General features: G+C 38.3%; 1 protein-coding gene across 1 annotated transcript in view; it reads left to right on the top strand.

The window, feature by feature from the left end:
- The first annotated feature begins 4,379 nt into the window (after positions 1 to 4,379).
- Positions 4,380 to 21,394, top strand: part of LOC140466608 (cadherin-23-like) — a 48,456-nt gene continuing 31,441 nt past the window's right edge. Inside the window, exons 1-10 of the mRNA XM_072562057.1 lie at positions 4,380 to 4,489; positions 4,622 to 4,731; positions 4,813 to 4,958; positions 11,686 to 11,874; positions 13,462 to 13,550; positions 14,508 to 14,615; positions 14,750 to 14,859; positions 14,941 to 15,086; positions 18,585 to 18,773; positions 20,764 to 20,852. Of these exons, the coding sequence (XP_072418158.1) occupies positions 4,487 to 4,489; positions 4,622 to 4,731; positions 4,813 to 4,958; positions 11,686 to 11,874; positions 13,462 to 13,550; positions 14,508 to 14,615; positions 14,750 to 14,859; positions 14,941 to 15,086; positions 18,585 to 18,773; positions 20,764 to 20,852 (1,179 nt within the window). The 5' untranslated portion in view covers positions 4,380 to 4,486. The remainder of the gene's footprint in view (positions 4,490 to 4,621; positions 4,732 to 4,812; positions 4,959 to 11,685; positions 11,875 to 13,461; positions 13,551 to 14,507; positions 14,616 to 14,749; positions 14,860 to 14,940; positions 15,087 to 18,584; positions 18,774 to 20,763; positions 20,853 to 21,394) is intronic.

The raw sequence follows: 21,394 nt of genomic DNA, 5'->3' as shown, positions 1-21,394 counted from the left end.
AGCAGGACTTATTAACATTCCCAACATTCTAACCAAACGCAACATGAAAATGCAAGAAACTAATTTCACATGAGATTAAAGCTACTGGATCAAGATCACTTTAATAAACAGTTAATGTCAAAATAAAATCCCTATTTTACTAAAATCAGAAATATCATAAAGATATTTTGTGATGATCAATATGATCCAACCTATTTTTCACTTTCAGGTAGAAATAATGCATGGATTGTTACCAACTCCTTGCTGGATTATGACACAGTTAGTTCCACGGACTATCAACTAAATATCGTTGTCACTGACATGGCGTTGCATACCACTACCTGTAGCCTGACTGTGTCTTTAAATCCTGTAAATGAAGCTCCTGTTTGTGATCCTCTGCTTGTAGCAGGTGAGTGTCACTCAATTGTGACAAGTGGAGTACAAATCAGTACACTGAGCATCAATCTGGTATATGTGAAAGTAAATCTGTTTCTTTTGGACATTTTTGGCTCAAATCTGTGGTGTCGGTGTTATGCAGTGGAAGTGCAAATCTCAATTACTTTGAAATGCTGTTGGATAAAGAGGCCACTCCTGACACAAATACATGCTTGTTTACATTCCTTTATGGGACATCAGCATTCTTGGCTGGGCCATGTTCCTTTATGAGATATCGGCATTCCCAATTGGGCCAGCCTTTTGAGAGGGTGGTGATGAGCTGCTTTCTTGAACCGCTGCAGTCTTTTTGATGTAGTTAAAGCTGTTATAGAGAGGGGTTCAAGGATTTTGATTCAGTGGCATTCAAGGAACAGTGATGTATTTCCAAGTCAGGATGGTGAGTGGCTTGAAGGTGAACTTGTAAATGGAGGTGTTCCCATATATTTGCTGGAAGTGGCCATGGATTTGGAAGGCACTGTCTCAGGAGCCTTGGGGAAATTCTACATTGCGTTTTATAGATGGTACAAATTGCTGCTCTTGAGCATTGATGGGGGAGGGTGTGAATGTTTGTGAATGTGGTGCCAATCAAGCAGGCTGCTTTGTCCTGATTTGTGCCTTGTAGATGATGGACAGGCTTTAGGAAGACAGGGGGAGAGTTACACACAGCAGGATTCCTAGCATCTTATCTGCATTTGTAGCCACTGTATTTACATTGTTAGTTCAGTCCAGCTTGCTCGACATATCATGCATTTATATCCAGGTGAAGCTGATGGTTGTGTTCATTCTGAGACAAATACTTGACAAATATATATTGCAGCTTCATCTTTGTTCAAAGTGATCCAGTCTTTATAAAAGCACAGTGATTTCTTGAAGGTTGGGCTTTGCAAGATATTGCAGTTAAATTTGCAACATTTTATTTTGTTTTTAATTGTTTGAGGAGGCCGCATCCATTACAATATCAAGGTAATTTTGGGAATTTTATCATCATATGGCAGAATTTCAACCTATTGTCTGCGATAAAAATATGAAACCTAGCACCATCCCATGTACTTGTGGCTCTTTTTAGTTTCTGATGCTTAATTCAGCGGTATTTAAGTAAAGTGTTTCTAAGAGGTGTGATTATAATATTTGAATGAATAGGTTTTCTGCAGATTCTGGAACCATTTCAATGTAATGGTTGTGGGTCTAATTTCAGATGCTTTGGGAAACCTGGAAATGAAAGCGAAGTAGGCGTGAACAGATCCAGCAGGGTACCTGCATGTGTACTGTGGTTTCTGGGTCAAGATGAACCCGAGTCCTTCTCCCTAAATTCTCAGAAATTCTTTTGCCAGTCTCTCATGCCCTGACTACCTTTAAGCATCCATATTATCTCTCCCAGCTTTGATCTTTGCTGTCTTCTCTTCTCACTTCCAACATCCAAAGCCCCCACTTCTCACCAATCCTAAACGTTTTTAGTTTCCAACGACTCTTCCTGAACATCCATGGTTACAGCCTGCTGCCCCCTTTAGCAACCAGCTGATGACCAGCATTTAGAAATAAACACAGCTTCACTGCCTCAAAGCTAAAATTAGCTATCCAAACCAATTCTCATAGAAGTCATGACCTTTTAATTTTGAGAAGAAATGTATTAAGACCATAGAATGTACAGTGCTCAGTTATTGAAACAAGTACCACACATTGACTTGTTGCACAATGATTTTTTAAAATTCTTTCATGAGACTTGGGTTTTGCTGACAAGGCCTTTATTGTCCAAATATAGTTCATCTCAATGTCAATGGCAAAGTAATAAATTCTACACGTTACTGACATACTTCATCACTGGTCCATCTCAAACATGAACTAGTTTACTGCTATTAGCACCTTCATTTGTACATTAATACAGTATAATGATCATGTTTCCTTTGGTACAGGACCATCTGTCACTGTTCTAGAGACTGTTACGAGTGGTACCTCTGTGTATAAATTAACTGCAACAGATCCTGATGGAGATACTTTACAAGTAAGTCTTTACCAATGAATCAGCATTTCTGGCCTTGGGGAAGCTTAAGGCATACAATCAAAGTTTTCACCTTCAATTTAAACACTTTAGTCCTTGTGACAACTGTATGTAAGTGTAGGGAATTGCAGGATAGTGAGAGGTGCTCCAATAATTACACCTCTGTGCTGCTTGTAGCCATGGTGATAATTGATTGATCCAAACTGGGGCTCGGTAATTAGCATAGCTGATTGCTCCTCCTCGTTTTGGAGATATTTGTTGCCTGCATCCTCATTCTACTTATTCCTTTCCCCTCTTTTCTGCTTCTCTTCCTGTCTCCAACCAAATATCTCTAATCCTCTGGCTCCATGTCTTTATTATGCTCTCCGCCTGTCCTCCTCCCCATTTACTATCCTAATCTTCTCCCTCTCTTTCATTCTCCCATTCCCACTTGTTAGGTTCTGAAATCTAATTTCACTTGAATCATAGAGTCAGGGTTTGACCATTGTAGGAATAAGAGTGTTTAGACGCTGTTCACCAATGTATTAAGTTATCAACACAAGGACAACAGAAGTTAACCCTAGACTGAGATTGGCTAGCGTATTTTGTTCTTCTTCTTGCATGCACAACTATTGAAAAGTAGGCCTTTTTACCCCTTTCCAAACTGCAAATTATAACATGATCAGAGATATATCTGAACTGTGATTGGTTTAGGCATTGAATGAACAGGTTTTTGATTGGATATGCGATGCATGCAAAGTGAACGAACAGTTCATGGTCAGTCTTGGATTGGCTGGGGCATGTATGCCCAATTTCGGTTTGGTTTCTTTAAACGTAAAGCAAGCCACTAAACATAACCTTCTATTACCTACTGCCTGATCCTTTAAGGGATCATTCCCTGGCAGTGTAATACCAGTTCATTCAATTTCTAACTGTCATTTCATAAAATGTTAAAACTTACCACTGGGATATGCAAACATTTTATGATACCTTCTTTTTTATTTGTACAAGAAATAGGATGTTTACCACCTTGTCTTTGTGAATGATGCTCTGACCATAATGTCATAGTTTGGAATTAACATTTTGTCAAAAGTAAACGTCTCTTTTCTAAATTACTAGAAATTAAAACAAAGCTAGCGTAAAGCACAATTCTTATAATTTGTTTTCTCCTCCCTTCCCACTGTAACACTCTTCTGGTCTTCCTTTATTGATAATACCAGAGAATTCTGACAAGGAATCAATGAGCCACAATAATGTGAGCTCATTCAACCATGAAGGTTGAAAGTAATAGAAATGTATCTCTGTGAAATTCCATGGTGCAATTCTTTGTCAAATGAGGCTAAATAGAGTCATACAATATTAAAATAGTAAAGACTACATAGGTTACAGTTAGGCAGAATAATGTCAGGTTCATCAGTGAATATATTTTAATTGTGTGATTATATGAAAGCTAATCTTGAAGCACCAACCTCCAACTAAACCTAAACCATCACCAATCCTACTTCTCCATGTTTCCCTACCCTCCATACTGTTTTCACCTAATCTGCTTCTTTCTTCCTCTTCTCTCCCCATTCACCTCAAATTTATCTTTATCCTTCAGGTTTTCTTCCCTAATGTCCCCTTTTCTCTGATCTCCACTTACTCTCTCACACCCCAACCCCTCTCAGCAACTCCTGAATTTCTTCTGCTGTTCTAATGTTGTTCATCTCTAATTATTTCCTGTGCATTCATTTTGCTTGACCTATACACTGCACAAGGCTATGCTTTCTCTACACAACAGTTGCCACAGTGGATCATCACTTCTGAGTTTCAATGATAAGCTTAGGTCGGCAAGTCACAGATAAATAGGCCCAACCCTAAATCTGGAATAAAGTTGAATTCCTGTTCCTTCTGTTTGACTGCAACAAGTCAAAACTGTAACTGATTCATTTACCTCACAAAAAGAATTGAATATTAGCTGACAGAAATATAACTTGCTCTTTTTCTTTCAAGTATTCTTTTCTGCCGAGCTCCTTCACCAATACCACTGCACTATTTAACCTGGACAACTTGGGTCAAATTACCACAGCAGCGGCTTTGGATTTTGAAAATGGTGACATGGTATGAAATATATTTTTATTATAGAATAATGAGAATAACTTCAGCACAGATACTTTATTCCAATCAATTTCCAGACCTGTGACAGAGATCTCATTAATTGAAGTAATCCTGAGTTTTGTTCTTTGCCTTCAGCTTTTCTACGCTGTGATATCTATTAATGACACAGGATCTCCAAGCCTCTCTTGCACAGGCACAGTAACGATCACAATTACTGATGTAAATGATGAAGTTCCCATCATCAGGTACGTTAAATATTAAATCAGTTCTTGATTGCTCTGATGGTTCTTTGATTCACTAAACAGGAATCTCTCTCATTATTTCAGTCCCTGTCCATCAAGTACCTTAACCCCTTATGAGGAAGTGGCTGCTGGGACAACACTGATCACTTTATCTGCCTCAGATGGTGATAGCAATGACAACCTGACTTTCAGCTTTGCAGTCAATGAGCCTGCCTTTCAAATTACCCAAGGTAGGTGATACAATTGTCGTACTGAGTACAAAGAGTGATAAGCCAATTAGCCAGGAAATAATTGCAAGTGTTCCACTGAGGAACATTCATGCTTGCACTGGAGAGTCGTCGATTGTGTATTCAGACAGCAGCCCAGAAAGTCTTCCACCAATCAGCATAATGAACAAGAATTAAAGAAAGCTTAATTTAAGGTTTTGCGAGCTTAAAATAAGTTTTTTTCAAGTACCTGAAAATCAAAAGACAAGCTGAAAAGAAAATGCATTGGTAGCTGTGAGCAATCTTAAAACATTTAAAATTAATTTAACATTGTTTTGCAAAATCAACCTATATCAGTGACAGGGGAAAAATTGAATCAATAATGAAAAAATAAAATGCCAACTGATGCGGCATGAAAGCATATTCCATAGCTAATAACACATTGGAACGTGGGTGATATGATGGAGGGATTTAAGAAGATTGAAGCAAATTATCACCTGGCTATTAGTAGTTTTGTTATAGGCTCTGACAATGAAGAATGGACTATTTAAATCAATCTGTAAGTTGGAAATGAAGATTTAAATGTATTTAACATAGGCAATTTACTGAATAAAACAGCAGAAATCTAACCAAAAGCTTTCTATGATTCAGTTCTCATTCCCAGCTCGATACAGTTGAAGGGTGATTGTGTTAGGTCAGTGGGGAAGGTGGAGCGGATAATTGGGAGGGAAGATGGACAGTTAGGACAGTTCAAGAGGGCAGTGCCGAGTTGGAGGGTTGGATCTGGGATTAAGTTGGGGGGAAGGAAGATGAGGAAAGTAGTGAAATCCACATTGATCCCCTGTGGTTGTAGGGTCCCAAGGCAGAAGATGAGATGTTCTTACTCCAATATCGGGTGGCTAGAATTTGGTGGTGGAAGAGGCCCAGCTCTTGCATGTCCTTGGCGGAGTTGGATGGGGAATTGAAGTGTTTGGTTACTGGGCAGTGGGGTTGTTTAGTGCTTGTGTCCCAGAGATGTTCTCTAAAATGTCAAGTTGGTGTCCTATCTCCCCAATGTAGAGGAGACCACACTGAGAGCAGTGGACACAATCAATTAAGTGTGTGGGGGTGCAGGAAAACCTCTGTCAGATGTGGAAGGATCCTTTGGGGCCTTGGATGGAGGTGAGGGGGGAGGTGTAGGTTCAGGTTTTACACCTCTGGAGGTGACAAGGGAAGGTGCTGGGAGTGAAGGGAGAGAAATAGACATATAGGAGATATGAATGACAATATGAATTTAAAAATAGAAGAAAATGTCTCACATATGGATCAAACTCCAAGACTTGTGGACAGGCCAATCACTGGAAAAACATGCGGAAGAATGTTGTAGATGAGTTTCCAGAGATAAGGCAACAGAGTGAATAGAAGCAAAATAAATCATACCCTCGAAGATACTCATGAGTTTGAAGATACAGTAGGCAGAGGAACCACACAAATGCATAAAATGTCTAGATACAACAGTTTCGACAAAAGAAATATATACAACTTTTTGGATCAGAAGAAGGTAAAAAATAAACCACAATGATAATTCTGAAGGTGACAGTTGATACCAGAGCACAGAGTAACAACATCCCACTTAGACTGTACTAGAGGGTATTTCCTGAAACTTTAAAAGAAAATCGTTCTCCAGGGAAAGGTGTTCTAAAACTGAAGGAAATCATGCTGATAGTATACTGGAACTGAGATTCAACGACAAGGAACAACCTAAATCAGGGGAACACAAAGAAAATAATATTAACTGTATATTCGACAGCACTGAAACTGATGGTGCTGCTATACTGGGCTTGAACAGTTGTGAAGAGCTGAAGACTGTTTCAGTAAATCATGAGGTAAGGAAGGCAACACTGAAGATTAAAGAGAATACACTCATTGAGAAACACTTTCCAAGCAGATGCAAAGAAGATTGATGCAAATCTACTGTTTTAATGAAGCATTTGGATGCTTTAAAGATTGTGTATCATATCACCATAAACCCAGTGATGAAATCAATCCTGCATCCACCAAGTTAAAGTCTGAGTAGATCAAGGAGGGAAAATGGAAAAACATCCCTGAGAGATGGAAGAAGCCAGGGTTTTGCAAAATCACAAAGCCAACACATTTGACAAATTCAATCACAGTGAGGGAGAATCCAAATAGACAGCCACGAATTTGCCTGAATCAGAAAGATCTTAATCAAGACAGAAAGCAGGATCATTTCCCTACTCCCAACACTGAAAGTGATTTCACCATGGACAAATGTTTTTAGAAAACCTGTTACTTGGAATGGCTAGTGGAAAGTAAAGTGAGATGACAAATTTTCACTGTTGATACTTCTGGACCAGGCCATATCCCCTCAATACATTTGAAGAAGGTAGTCCAGACCCTAACTTTGTTGGTTGTTTTAAGCAGATATAACATTGATATTCCAGGAGTGAAACAGCTGGTCAAACTACTGAGTTTTACACAAAACAGAATTTATTGACAACATTACCGAATGAAACACAAACGAAAGAGAACAGAATAGCGTAACCTATCTGAAAACCCAACAGATTATACCCACCTAATCACACTTCCAAATATTTACAATAATCCCAATAAAGACCCCTTGGCACAAAAGGTATAATGAAGCCCAGAGTCTTATGGAGGAATGTCAGTGAGAGAGGAGGATCGGCCTAGATCTATCTTCACTGGGTCCAGCAGCTTCACCACTGACTGACTGCTCTCAGTGAATAGTCAGATGGATCCAGAGAAAAGCTGAGCTGGGAGAACTGGCCACTCCCCTTTCATTGTGCAAGCTTTTTATGAAAATTGAAAGCCTTTTTCTGAGGCAGTATCTGTTAGCAATAATCAAATTGAACCTCGAACCCACCCAAGCCCTTTTGGCCTTAAAGTGATCCAGGATACAGTGCAACAAAAAAAGGACACATCATGAAGGAGATGCAAAGCAGCAGTCTGCACAACAGGCGTAAGGTGTAGATAGAAAAGACTATGATAGCCAATTACATGAGATCTTGGAGAAAACATCTACAGTAGGAATTTGAGATCAAGTCCAACACAAATTCAATTTGAAACTGACAAAATGCAAGTTGCTCAAAATAATATTCACACTTGACAGAGTCAAGCTGAGTCCTGAAAAAATCATGACTACTTTGAGGTGAAAGTTTGAAAAGATACAAAAGCATGGAGGTGTTACCTTGACTTCTTTATATAACATGTATCGTGACCCAAGCAAACATGCAGGAGCTTTGAGAAAAGATGTACAGTACCAATCAATACAGTCATATGATAGGATGTTCAACAAACTCAAAGTGACAATTGACAAGAAGACAGGTCTGTCACTCTAGCTGTTATGACAGCGACCTATTTAGTGATTTTTGTAGACTTGAGTTTGAAGGAATGTGGAGATATATGGTTTTATTTAAAAAGGTCAATTAAAGGTCAGTAGAACTTTGTTCTTAAACAAGGCATTTCTTCAAAAACCATATGGGTTCAGATAATTGCTCATTTTAATTGTTTGACCTGACTTATTAATGATTGGATTTAGTGGCTGGTCTGTTTGAATAGTGTTTTGCAGTGTGGTGATGGTTTTCAATTTCAGTTAGGGAAACTTGCTGAAAGAAAAGAGCTGCTGTATTTGCATTTCCTGTTCCAGAATCACCTTTGTGGTGAAAGCAGCCCAAAACCTGATTTTCCGCTGAAAGACTTCTTGATATGTTTCATGAGCAAACTGCATCTACCAAGATTCCAGCAACTACTGATTTTGTTGGTAATGTCCATCTACACAAGCCAGGATGCAAGACTGATTGTTAACTGAACATTGCACACCTTATCTTTTCTTAGCCTTTGAGCATTGGAATGCATAAACATCCTGTAAGTGGATTGGAGAAGTGCCAGGAGGGTTCATCGAGGCTTGCACATGTCAGATACCAATGTCCTTCAACATGGGGTGTATGCAGTTATGTATCCATGGTCTGTGCCCTGAGATATTGGCGCCTGCTGTCCAACATGGAGGCCTTTCAGAACAAACAGTGAGCTGAATTTGTCGGGTCCCTATTCTGATTTCCATGTCGAGTTTTCTCAACATCAAACGTGTTTAGTGAGTTTGGTAAGATAAAAGGCTGAATATTAATGAGGCAATTTCAGGCATCAAAAAGGCATTTAACAACTAATGATCGCTCTTAATTGGCAGGTCTTGGCTGCCTAGCAAGGATCTTGCCATGCCATTTTGTGAATAAAGATAGAGATGCTCCCAAAATTGAGACACACATTGTCAGACTACTTGTCCAATTCTGCCTCAAATCCCTCCATAGCATATTTTTCAGACCCCTACAAGATCGTGCCTATGGTGTCTATAACTAATATATGCCAGGAGTGAAACACAGGGCAGAAAGAGGATGTAACAGCTACTAAACCAGATCATGGAATATTGTGGGTGTTGAGTTTTTCATATAATTAAAAATGGTGTCTCATAATCACAAACTACACTTCAAAGTGCCCTTTCATCCTGAAGATGAAAGAACGATCATCTCAATGGTATGAGTCCTTTTGCCAAGCAAGAGTTTCCTGGAAGATTAAAAAATGACAATGGAACCTAGTTTACATCCATCAAATTTAAAGAATTCACTAAACAAAAGGGTTCAACTTCATCATCTCATCACCACATCACCCTTGGAGACAAGGGTTTGTAGAATGACACATCCAGATTGCCAAAGGGGCCCTTGTGAAATGCTGAGGCCAAGGAAGACCCAATCCTTGTCTGACTGTCACTCCAATTCATACCTCTCAAGGCCAACATGAAAACACCTTCAGAGCTGTTGAATGAAAAACAAAGTCAGACTAACAGGCCAATCAAAATGCATCTTCCAAGTGACTAGGAGAAACTGAGGCAGCAATTCGCTGACGACAGGGATGAAGAAGTTAGCACTTCATATTTGCTAAATCACTATTTGAGCTGCTACAACAGCAATGTACACAGTTACAGATTTCAATCATGAAAATATGGAGCTCAGCAAATTTTGTTGCTGAAGCTAAGGACCCAAGGTCAGATATTATTGAGACCAAAACCAAGAAGGAAATGAGAAGAAACAATAGAATCAACATTTGTCCTACACATGGGCTGGAAAACAAGGAAGACAATCAACAAAGCAGAGGAAACAATACTGTCCAGGGTAATAACATTAAAGAACAGAAAGCATGTCTCCTGCAGCACTAGGTGCAACACACACATCACCTGCACAGCATGCCAATTCATCACTGAGAACAATGAATACTAAATCTCCAAGATGGAAGACCAATATCTTAGTATACAAACAGTTCCATGAATAATACCTGCAGAGGAAAATATGTGCTAAAAAAACACTCTAAACAGGGGTCTATTTATTTTAAAACAAAAGTTAATTGTTGATCTTCTTTATTTTAGATAAGTTAATGACTGGAACAGTCATAGTGAGAGGGAGTATTATGTTTTAAAGGAAGAGGGCTATTATACATTGCTAAATAGTTGTTTAAGTGTGAGGAGTTAATTAGTCAGGAATCAATTGTCTGTGTATTTGTTTCCAATGGACAACATTCATGGCTGCACTGGAGAGTCAGCTATTGTGTCACCCAATACCAGCCTTTGAAATCTTCTACCAAGCAGAATGGAAATTTACAATTTAGCAAGGTAATCAAAGCTTTCCAATTCAACCTAGGATGTGATTAGTTTAAACACCTGGAATACAAAAGACAACCAGGACCCACATAACTGTGGGAACACAATATCCTAGTCTGCCCTCTCATGTTTACTTCAGTAATTGAATCTGTGTTTCTAATGTTTTCCTACACGGATCTTTGTTATTTGTATGTGTACTGTTTATCTTAATTCAATGCTGTGTATCAATGGATGTGTGCCATACCGTGCTCAGCTTTTGTTAGTTTTTAAACTTTTTTTTGTAGTTATTTTTTGCTTTCTGGTACTTTTCTGTATTGCAATATATGTTATTAATATCTTGTGATAATTTGTTTGCATCTACTTTGCCATTTGATATGTTGCTATCTGTACATTCTTCACTATTATGTGACAGAGTGTAATCCAGATTAATATGTTACATGCTGCACAATACAGGCAGCTGCATATAAAATCATATCCAGACAACAGTGATGTAAAATGTTCAAGTTACAGGGCTCTGATGTGTTTGTCTTCATGAGAGAGTTTAATATATCCTAATAACAGAGCAATGCATTTCACTTTCATGTTTGAGATGAAAATAGTAATTGGTTAAATGGTTAATTGCTAAGTGTTGGTCTTGCTAATAATACATTGCAGTTAATTTATCAAACAATTGTGAAATAAATGTTGCATAATACTGACTTCACTAATACCTTTCAAAAGATAATGTTTGAGGATATTATGTAAGACATTACTTTCGCTGTTTCTATAGATTTATCCATTGTTCTTTTTCAACTTGGGTCAGTATATGCAGAGCTGAAAGAAATGTATCACCATTTTATCTTTATTAAACATATCTGTTCATATGTAAATAATTAACCAATATAATTTTAGTAGTTAAAATAGGTACTTTTCTTGAATGATATTTACATAGACTTTATTCCTCCCACACTATCTGTCTATTGCTCTTTACTGCTCATTGATTAGATCTATTAGCTGTGTCAAATTACTAAATGATAATGTCCAGTGAGAAAATATTATTTGCCTCAGCCACATTTCATTTAAACAGATGACTCTTCTGTCTTTCAGCTGGAAACACTGCAATAATCAGCAATTCGTTCACACTGGACTATGACAGTGGGTCTGCTACTACATTCTATACATTATATGTGGTAGTTACAGACCTGGGAGGTAACCAAGCAATATGCAACCTGAATGTTTCGCTGATTCCGGTCAACGAAAGTCCGATATGTGATCCTGTATTTACAGCAGGCACAGGTGAAATATTTCAATTATTAGCCTTGTCCTAAATTGGATAGCGAATGCAAAGAAATAGCTTTTTCTCTCATAGCAAATTCTTTTCATTTAATGTTACTCCTCATTCACCAATTATCAATTTAGAGTGCAGGTAGATCTTTCCATTGGTGGTGTGGTAATGTGGCAGCCATTTTGACAGATAACAGGTCGAAGAGAGTAGAAAATCAGCTCCTTTGGAGCAAATACAATTTCTCCCATGGTACGTTGTTGTAATAGCTAGAGTTCAATTCAATTAAGACTATATCGCTTTTCAAGAGCAACTATGGGATGACAACATGCTGGCCTAGCATGGAATCCCTAAAATGACCTATTGGTGTCTCAGTGGAAGAGTCCTTAAATAAAATAGCATCAACATGTTAGGATAAAAAAATTGAAGTTAAATATTTCAGCAATGGTTGGTACTCCACAGGAACTTGTATGACAGACATATTAGAAAGACTCTCATATTAATTATCTAATCCAGTGCCATTTTTTGGGAGTATGCAATTACAAATTACACATAACTGACTGTGCATTCCCAGGGATCAGTATATCTGGCAAAAAAAAGGCAACATGGACTGCCTGGCAGACCAGATAATTGTTTTTTCAGCATTGCTCGTGGGCCCGAAAGAGCAGAAGTTCTTCCACTTTGGTCTCCGGCACATCTTGTTACAAACTCTCCGTCTCCCTTCACAACTGCTCCAGCCTCCCACAAACTATACCAACCTCTTCACTTCCATGTTAAAAGTCATGCACTGTCAGAACCAACTCTATATCTTCACTAATTGCCAACTGTTATTATCCCTACAGTTCTCTGTAGTGTCTGGTACAGGTGATTACCAGTCTTCAAAAACATAGCAGTGAAATAATGCAGGTGCTAAAACTCTGAAGTGAAAACAAACTCTGAAGCTGCCATGTATTTCCAGCACTTTTTGTTTTTCCATAAAAATGACGTACCATTCTTCAGTATCCCTGAGTATTGGATTTCATGATGCCATAAATTACTTAACTAGATTAGATTAGATTAGAATTCCTACGGCGTGGAAACAGGCCCTTCAGCACAACAAGTCCACACTGACACTCCGAAGAATAGCCCACCCAGACCCATTCCCCTATATTTACCCCTGACTAATGTACCTAACACTATGGGCAATTTAGCATGGCCAATTCACCTGACCTGCACATCTTTGGACTGTGTGGGGAAACCGGACCACCCAGAGGAAACCCATGCAGACTCAGGGAGAATATGTAAGCTCTACACAGACAGTCATCCAAGGTTGGAATCGAACTCGGGTCCCTGGCACTGTGAGGCAGCACAGCTAAGAAGAAATTATTGAAAAGAAATACAATTATGTATCCAATATTCAACTCTTCATATTCATAGCAATTACAATACAATTACTTTTTTATGCATTGGGGAATAATGCCAACACCAAAATGAAATACATCGCTCAAACTTTTGAAACTTTATTAATGTGTCTGAAATATGAACTAATTTACTTCCATTGGTATGATATTTCATACATCAACAAAACGCTGTTTACATTAACCAAATTTCCTTTGGTACAGGACCATCTGTCACTATTCCAGAGACTATTTCTATTGGTGCTTCTGTCTATAAGTTAACTGCATCAGATCCTGATGGAAATACATTAGATGTAAGTCGTTCTTCCAATGAAACAGCATTTCTGACCTTGGTTATATTCAAGACATGCAAGCAATGCTTTTACCCTCAGTGAGAAAAGCTTTAGTCCTTGTAACAATTGCATGTGTATGATGGGTTTTGCAGGGAATTACAGAATATTGTCAAATCACAGTGGAAAGCCTGAAGAGATATCTAGGTCCCTCCCTTGATCAAAGGCACAGTATTCTCATAGTTGAGCCAAATTACATTCTGGATAATAGATTCCTAAGTAGTTAGTGGTGGAGTATTGTCAATCAGAGGAGCGAGTCCACCTTTTCTTTTGGAGCTAATGGTTCTCTATGCATTCTTCCTCCCAATCTGCCTCCTTCTCTCTCCCTTCTTGATCCATCTCCAGTCCTCTGTTTTCATGCCCTTCATTCACCATCAGCTTATTTCCATTCCTCAGCTTAAACATTTCATCTCATTCTTCATTCTCCTTCTCATTATCTGCAGTCTAACTCATTGCACACCTCCTTCACAGTATTGCCTTCCTCTTTCATATCAATTCACTTTCCTACTCACCATCTCATTCATACCATTCCTTTACTCATCTCCTTACTCATCCCCTTTTTTGTTTTCTTCCTCTCTCCCACATGGCTTCAACACTCTAACTGCTTTTATTTCACTCTCTTGGTTCTCACTTTTCCCAGTTAGTTCCCCATGTATAACCTTGCTAGATCAAAACAGAGCACAAGCTCTTCCTATTTCCTGTAGATCAAAACATTAGGATTAGCATCACTTTGGAGATTATTATACAATATCCAGATCAAGGACACTGATAAATGGATCAAATCTGAATCTTGAACCAATGACATTCAAATTTCCTTTATTCCACTGCAAAAAATTATAATTGAAACATGAGAAAAGTGAGTTTACCTAAGGAATATTAAATATTGGAATGACAGAAATACAATGTTCTGTTTTTTTTAAGTATTCTTTTCTGCCGAGCTCCTCCACCAACACCACCGCACTATTTAACCTGGACAACTTGGGTCTAATTACCACAGCAGCGGCTTTGGATTTTGAAAATGGTGACATGGTATGAAATACATCTTTATTACTGAATAATAGGAGTATCTTCAGCACAGTTATCTTATTCCACTGAGCTTACAGGCCTCACTTACATAGATCGCATTAGTTGATGTAATCCTGAGTTTTGTTCTTTGACTTCAGCTTTTCTACGCTGTGGTATTTATTAATGACACAGGATCTCCAAGCCTCTCTTGCACAGGCACAGTAACGATCACAATTGCTGATGTAAATGATGAAGTTCCCATCATCAGGTACGTTAAATATTAAATCAGTTCTTGATTGCTCTAATGGTTCTTTGATTCACTAAACAGGAATCTCTCTCATTATTTCAGTCCCTGTCCATCTAGTACCTTAACCCCTTATGAGGAAGTGGCTGCTGGGACAACACTGATCACTTTATCTGCCTCAGATGGTGATAGCAATGACAACCTGACTTTCAGCTTTGCAGTCAATGAGCCTGCCTTTCAAATTACCCAAGGTAGGAACAGAGTTAACGATTGCAAGTTACACAGTGCATTATCATGATGAGATTTTGTATACCTTTCTTTTATCTGTATTACAGTGGTGTCAATATTTTTCTCCATTTTCTTCCTGGCTTCTGGGTGTTTCCTTTTATTACAATTTACTCCCTGTTTTCTCATGTCTGATTCTTTACCTGGATCTGAGAATGTGATGTCTATATAGAGATTTATGTATCTATGAATGTGCTTTTCTGTCCACTGGATTGTGAAATCTGGCTCAGGCTTTGCATGGAGTATAAAAATGTAACATTCACTGTGGGACATCTTAAGTTGTTGGTTAAAAAGGTCAGCATAGAATGAGGAAAGCTATAAAATATCAGGTGAGCTCACTTAGCTAGAGAATGATCTAGCTAATCCTTGCTAAAATGGCAGCTTAGAGAGATGTGTGTTTTTTAAGCAACCTGCTCAGAGACCTTATTACACATCCCTGGAGCAGGTAGGAGTTGGACCCAGTACTCCTGGCTCAGAGAGAGAGTCACCATCACTCTACCACAAAAGCTATAATGTTTTGTTTCGAAACCTGGAATTAAACCTTGAACATCTGCTAAAAAAAATCACAATTTCATCTTTAATCAGATAAAGTAAATGAGGGATAATTAATAAAATCCAATTTTAGGGATAAATCAGAGGATGGATGGATCTTAGTAAGACTCCCTATATTCAATTTACCTGGAAGCTGATATGAGTTGTAACTTGGTTTATTGGTCAGAGTACTGAGTATAGGTGTTGGGAGGTCATGTTGCAGCTGCACAGAATATTGGTTAGGCCACTTTTGGAATATTGCTTGCAATTTTGCTCTCCTTCCTATGTTGTGAAACTTAAGAGGGTTCAGAGAAGATTTACAAGGATTTTGCCTGGGTGGAGGATTTGAGCTATAGGGAGAGGTTGAATAGGCTGGGGCAGTTTTCCATGGAGTGTAGGAGGCTTTAGGGTAACCTAATAGAGGTTTATAAAGTCATGAGGGACATGGATAGGATATACAGTCTGTTCCCAGAACTAGAGGGTGAGAAGGGGAAAGACATAAAAGAGACCTGAGGGGCAACTTTTTCATGCAGAGTACAGTGTGTGTACAGAATGCGTTGCCAGAGGAAGTGGTGAAGGTTGGTACAGTTGCAACATTTGAAAGGCATTTGGCTGGGTATATGTATAGGAAGGGTTTGGAGGGATATGGGCCAGGTACTGGCAGGTGGAACTAGATTAGGCTGGGATAGCTGGTCGACATGGACGAGTTGGATTGAAGGGTCTGTTTCTGTGCTGTACATCTTTATGAATCTATGACTCTATGGTTCTCATATGGTTTGTAGCTCACTGAGAGAAATTAGCTAAATTTAATGACAATTAGAGAGATGTGTCCTGTTAAGATCAGTATCACATTAACTTCACTCTGTGGAAGACATGTGAAACTTAATCTCAGTTTGAATTTTGAAGAACAGATGTTTGTTTTGAAGTGAATGGGAGAGTCTAAAGAATGTCTCTGTTGGCATTCATTTGAGTGGGAGATATTTTGTGTAGTCACTGGGATCGAAAATTGGCATATTGAACTGTGCATATGTTTATTGTATGAAAAGCCTTAAATTGCACGAGGCTTTAACAGGATAACTGAAGTTATGGTCCAGAAGGAACAAGACCACTCGGTGTTCCAGGACAATCTTTCTTAGTTACAGTAGGAGCAGTTAGAAAGTTCACAAATTGATTGGCTCAAGGGAAATGGTCTAAGCACCAAGTTGTTGTGAAAGGCTAATAACACCTTTCAGATTGATGGAGAATTGTAATTATTAATTGGGTATTAAAAGGAGCTCATATTCAGGAGTAACAAGAAGCAAGAGACAGACTGACACAAGGAGGCAGCAGCAAATAGTATAACTGGAGGGAGACAATGAGAAAGAAAGTGTGCAGCAAGTGTAGAGGGTGCATCTCCAGCAGTGAAAATGGCTGAAAGTTCTGGCAGTTAGGGTAGACTGTAAAATTGATGAAGGAGCAGCGCTATGAAAGCCAGTCCTTCCAAATAAACCTGTTGAAATATAATCTGGTGCAGTGTGATTTTTAACTTTGTACACCCCAGTCCAACACTGGCTCTTCCAAATCATTACTGTAAAATTAAACGTGTATTTTTAAAGCTGTAGGGAAGATTGTTAAGTCAAGATACCAAAGGAGCAGCCTGAGGATCCAAGAAAACTTAGACATTCTGAAAGCCGAGGAGAGACTGACTAACATGCATTGATCTTCTGCATTACTTCATGCCTCAACTGACAGAATATTAAATACTTTTTTTCGTTATCCTAAATAATGTGATCATGTGCCCTTTAAGTTAGTGAATTATCCCTTTTGCAAGAACTGCAATTCCCTAAAATAATTCTCAATAACAAAGTTTGACATTAAACCCAAAAATAAATCCCAACAGCATGATCATGTCATATTGGAAAAAGGAAGTAACCAGAAGAGTACCTTGGAAACATATAATAAAATAACAAGAAGTACTGAGCCTTTCACGTTCAGGAGAAGGTAAATGAAAGCTTTATCCTGAGAATAACTGGAGCTAAAGAAAATTCTCCATGGACTGTGACATGCAAATGGACCATTAGATAGTCCCTACAGAAGTAAATAGTTTTAATGTTGTTGTATTTTCTAAGAACAGTTTTGAGCCAAGTAAGAGGTAAACCTGGTACATTGTATACACAGGATTAAACCGTATTGTTAATCATGTACGACTGATTAATTTTTTGTATATAACAAGATTTGACTCTTTTTGTTTAAAAAGAGTGAAATTTTGGTGTTGGGTAAAAAAGGTGCTTCGATTTCATTTTTAAGTATCTACAGTTCTTAGCTGGACTGTAACAAAAATGACATGATTACCTCACAGATCTTTTTCAATGTGAACTCTACTTATTGATCTGACGTCATGTGTTCATACATTACTATATAACTGTCTTCGATTTGAGTTTCTTCAGTTTTTTTATATTTATTCTTTTTATGCAGTGCTTTATTTTATTATATTGTTGTATTTGTTAATGCATTTTTGCCCTGAGAATAGCTGTTTGTCGTTATTTTACCATTTGATGTTAGGTTGTTCTTATTTTGCTCATTAATGAATAAGAGATGAAACCAGGTCGACTAGTAAATGCTGCACACTTCAAAGCACAGTCCTTTATCAGGAGGGATCACCTATGAACATCTGCAGACCATTGGTAACCTAAGAGGAACTTAGCTGTTTTTCCTGGGTGGCAAATTTGTTCACCTTGCCAAGACAAACAGTACCTGGTTATCAAAATAAATTGCATTTCTCTATCATATTACATTTTATTGTCCCCCCAATGTATGTGCATTTTTCCTCACTATGTGTCACTTCAGGCCAGGGCTATCCGCAATTTCAAACCCTCATGTGATAGTGTTCATCAAGAATATATTGTTTGTCTGTGGTATAATTAGTAAAAATAAACGTTTATTTTGCCTTTCAGTTGAAAACACTGCAATAATCAGCAATACATTAATACTGGACTATGACAGTACGTCTACTGCTACCTTCTATACCTTAGATGTGGTTGTTACAGACCTCGGAGGGAACCAAGCAATGTGCAACCTGAATGTTTCATTAATTTCAGTCAATGAATCTCCAATATGTGATGCTGTATTTACAGCAGGGACAGGTGAAGATATTTAGATTATTAATCTGTATTGAAGTGGTAGCAGTGAAATAGATTTCTCTTGATTAGCAAATTCTGTAACTCCTGTTTTTATTCATGATTCACTAATCAATGCATTGTAATCTATCACTGGGGATGTGGCAGCTATTTTTGCACACAACACCAACAGGTAGAGCGCAGTGAAAAATTTGCCATGTTGGAATATGTAGTCTATTCGCTGTGACCCGCATGCTATGTTGATGTTTTGCTCGAGTTCTATCCAAATCAAGGCATTATTCAGTCATCTCGAAAAGGCTGGGACACTGGAAAACTCTTGTCAGTATCTGAGGGTACATTTAGGAGTCAATTATCTGCTGCAATTATCTGAACTTAAGAGGACCTCAGGTCTAAGGCTAGACTGCAAAATTCTCATGCTAGTTACCCAGCTTTATTTTTTGGGAATGTGAAATAATAAACTTAATGATTGCCCATCTGATATCCCAGGGCTCAGAAAGACTGGCAGATATTCGGAACGTGGAACAAGCAGCTAAGTGTTTTTCCAGCATTGACTGTGGCCAAACTATACACGATGCCCACCAACCCACAATTTGTTTGTCAGGGGTAGTCCCCTAGTGGTGCCAGCTGAAGCCATCTGCTGAAGCTCTATCAAGCTGACGTAGACCAACTTTCAAAACCCATGCATGCTCCTCTCCTTCCTCATCCAATGCTTAATTTTTCACATAGATTTTCATGAAGACAGTGATTTACTGGATGTCAGGAATGTAAAGTAAACAACACAAAAACTTCAGCTCTCAGTGAGTCACTGGTCAATATATGCATTGGGATTCCTACAGACACAGTCTATAAAATTAGCCATATTGACAACTCATAAAGAGGGTCCCAGCAATTTGCTACAAGCTGAAATAGGCACATCAAAGCCATCCTGCATGATAATAGCTACCTGATTGGATCATTTCTCACTACATATTGTGCAAACTCATGAACAGGAGTGACTAAGATATCTCAGAAATCTAAACACCGACTGAAGGTAACCATTTCCCACACTAGTCTGCAGTAACAAGTCGAGTGGTGTTTACCACTAACATGATGTTGCCATCAAGCCAAAAAGACATTCTGCTTATCACACAGAGGAGGAATGTGGTACATGAAATTGTCTGCTGGTATATATTGTAGGCCATATGTTCAGAACATTGGTGGATGATATTAAACAGAATATTCCTTGAGTTCTTTCAAATACCCAACCAGTCCCTGTTCGCAAGATTTGAAACATCGCTAACACTAGATGTGATTCCATGTTTGGACCACTATTTCTGCGAATAATCCTGAGTGAACTAGGAATTATGCTGATGACCAATTTAAGATTGTCAGTTAAGCTTGTTGTGTGGCACATTGAAGGTGAGTCTATTAATACACAGGGTCCTGTTCATTGCAGAGGAAAAAGCATGGACATAACTTTTTCCTGTTTTAATTTAACAAAACAGGTAACAGTCATTGTCTGGTTCATTTATTATGGCAATGTAAAAGCTAAACAGCATCAAACTGTCTGGTTTAACATTTAAGCAAAATTTGGCAGCTAACTGTAAGGCATCATCAATTTTGTGCATACTCCTAAGCAATATCTCTATCAGATTCTGCTTGCCAACCAATCAGTACTCTCTTCTCATACAGTGGAAACCAGTTATTTTCTGTTTTTATTGGTAATTCTTGCAAACTGTTTTGAATCAAAGATGAAAACTTTCAATAAGGTGTAATTTTGCAGCAATACTCAAGCTCTACATTTCCAAAAGACTACATTGATGTGATGAGGGCAATTGCCACACATTTACCAGTTGCATTGAGAATAATACCAACAATTACCAACAAATCTCTGAATAAACCATCAAAAGAATTAAACATTGGTATTTTTGAAACATGATCTAATTTACTACCATTGGCACATACATTTTTGTATCAATTTAATATCTTAACCCAAAATATGTTTCATTTGATACAGGACCATTTGTCACAATCACAGAGACTGTTGTTGTTGGTACTCCTGTCTATAAGTTAACTGCATCTGATCCTGATGGAGATACATTACAGGTAAGTTCTCTTTATCTAATGACAAGTTGTTTTTGATTGTAGTTGAGCTGAAAACATGCAATCAAAGTTTTCGCCCGCAAGCAGTTTTCCCTGGAGCTTTGGAGGCTAAGGGGTGACCTTATAAAGGTTTATAAAATCATGAGGGACATGGATAGGGTAAATGAACAAAGTCTTTTTTCTGCGTTGGAGGAGCCCAGAGCTAAAGGGACATAGGTTTAAGGTGAAAGGTAAAAGACTTAAAAGGGACCTAAGAGGCAACTTTTTCATGCAAAGGATGGTGCATGTATGGAATAAGCTGCCAGAAGAAGTGATGGAGGATGGTAAAATTCCAAAATTTGAAAGGCATCTGGATGGATAGGAAGGGTTTGGAGGGTTATGGGCCAAGTGCTGGCACATGGACTAAATTAGGTTAGGATATCTTGTTGGCAGGGAACGGTTGGATTGAAGGGTCTGTTTCCTAGCTGTATATCTCTATTACTCTATTTTTATATTTTAGTCCTTGTGATAATGGTATGCATATGATGGTCGTTTGTAGGGATATC

Source organism: Chiloscyllium punctatum, chromosome 44 (genome assembly GCF_047496795.1).
Source record: "Chiloscyllium punctatum isolate Juve2018m chromosome 44, sChiPun1.3, whole genome shotgun sequence".
Taxonomy (NCBI): domain Eukaryota; kingdom Metazoa; phylum Chordata; class Chondrichthyes; order Orectolobiformes; family Hemiscylliidae; genus Chiloscyllium; species Chiloscyllium punctatum.
This window is presented reverse-complemented; position numbering and strand designations above follow the sequence as displayed.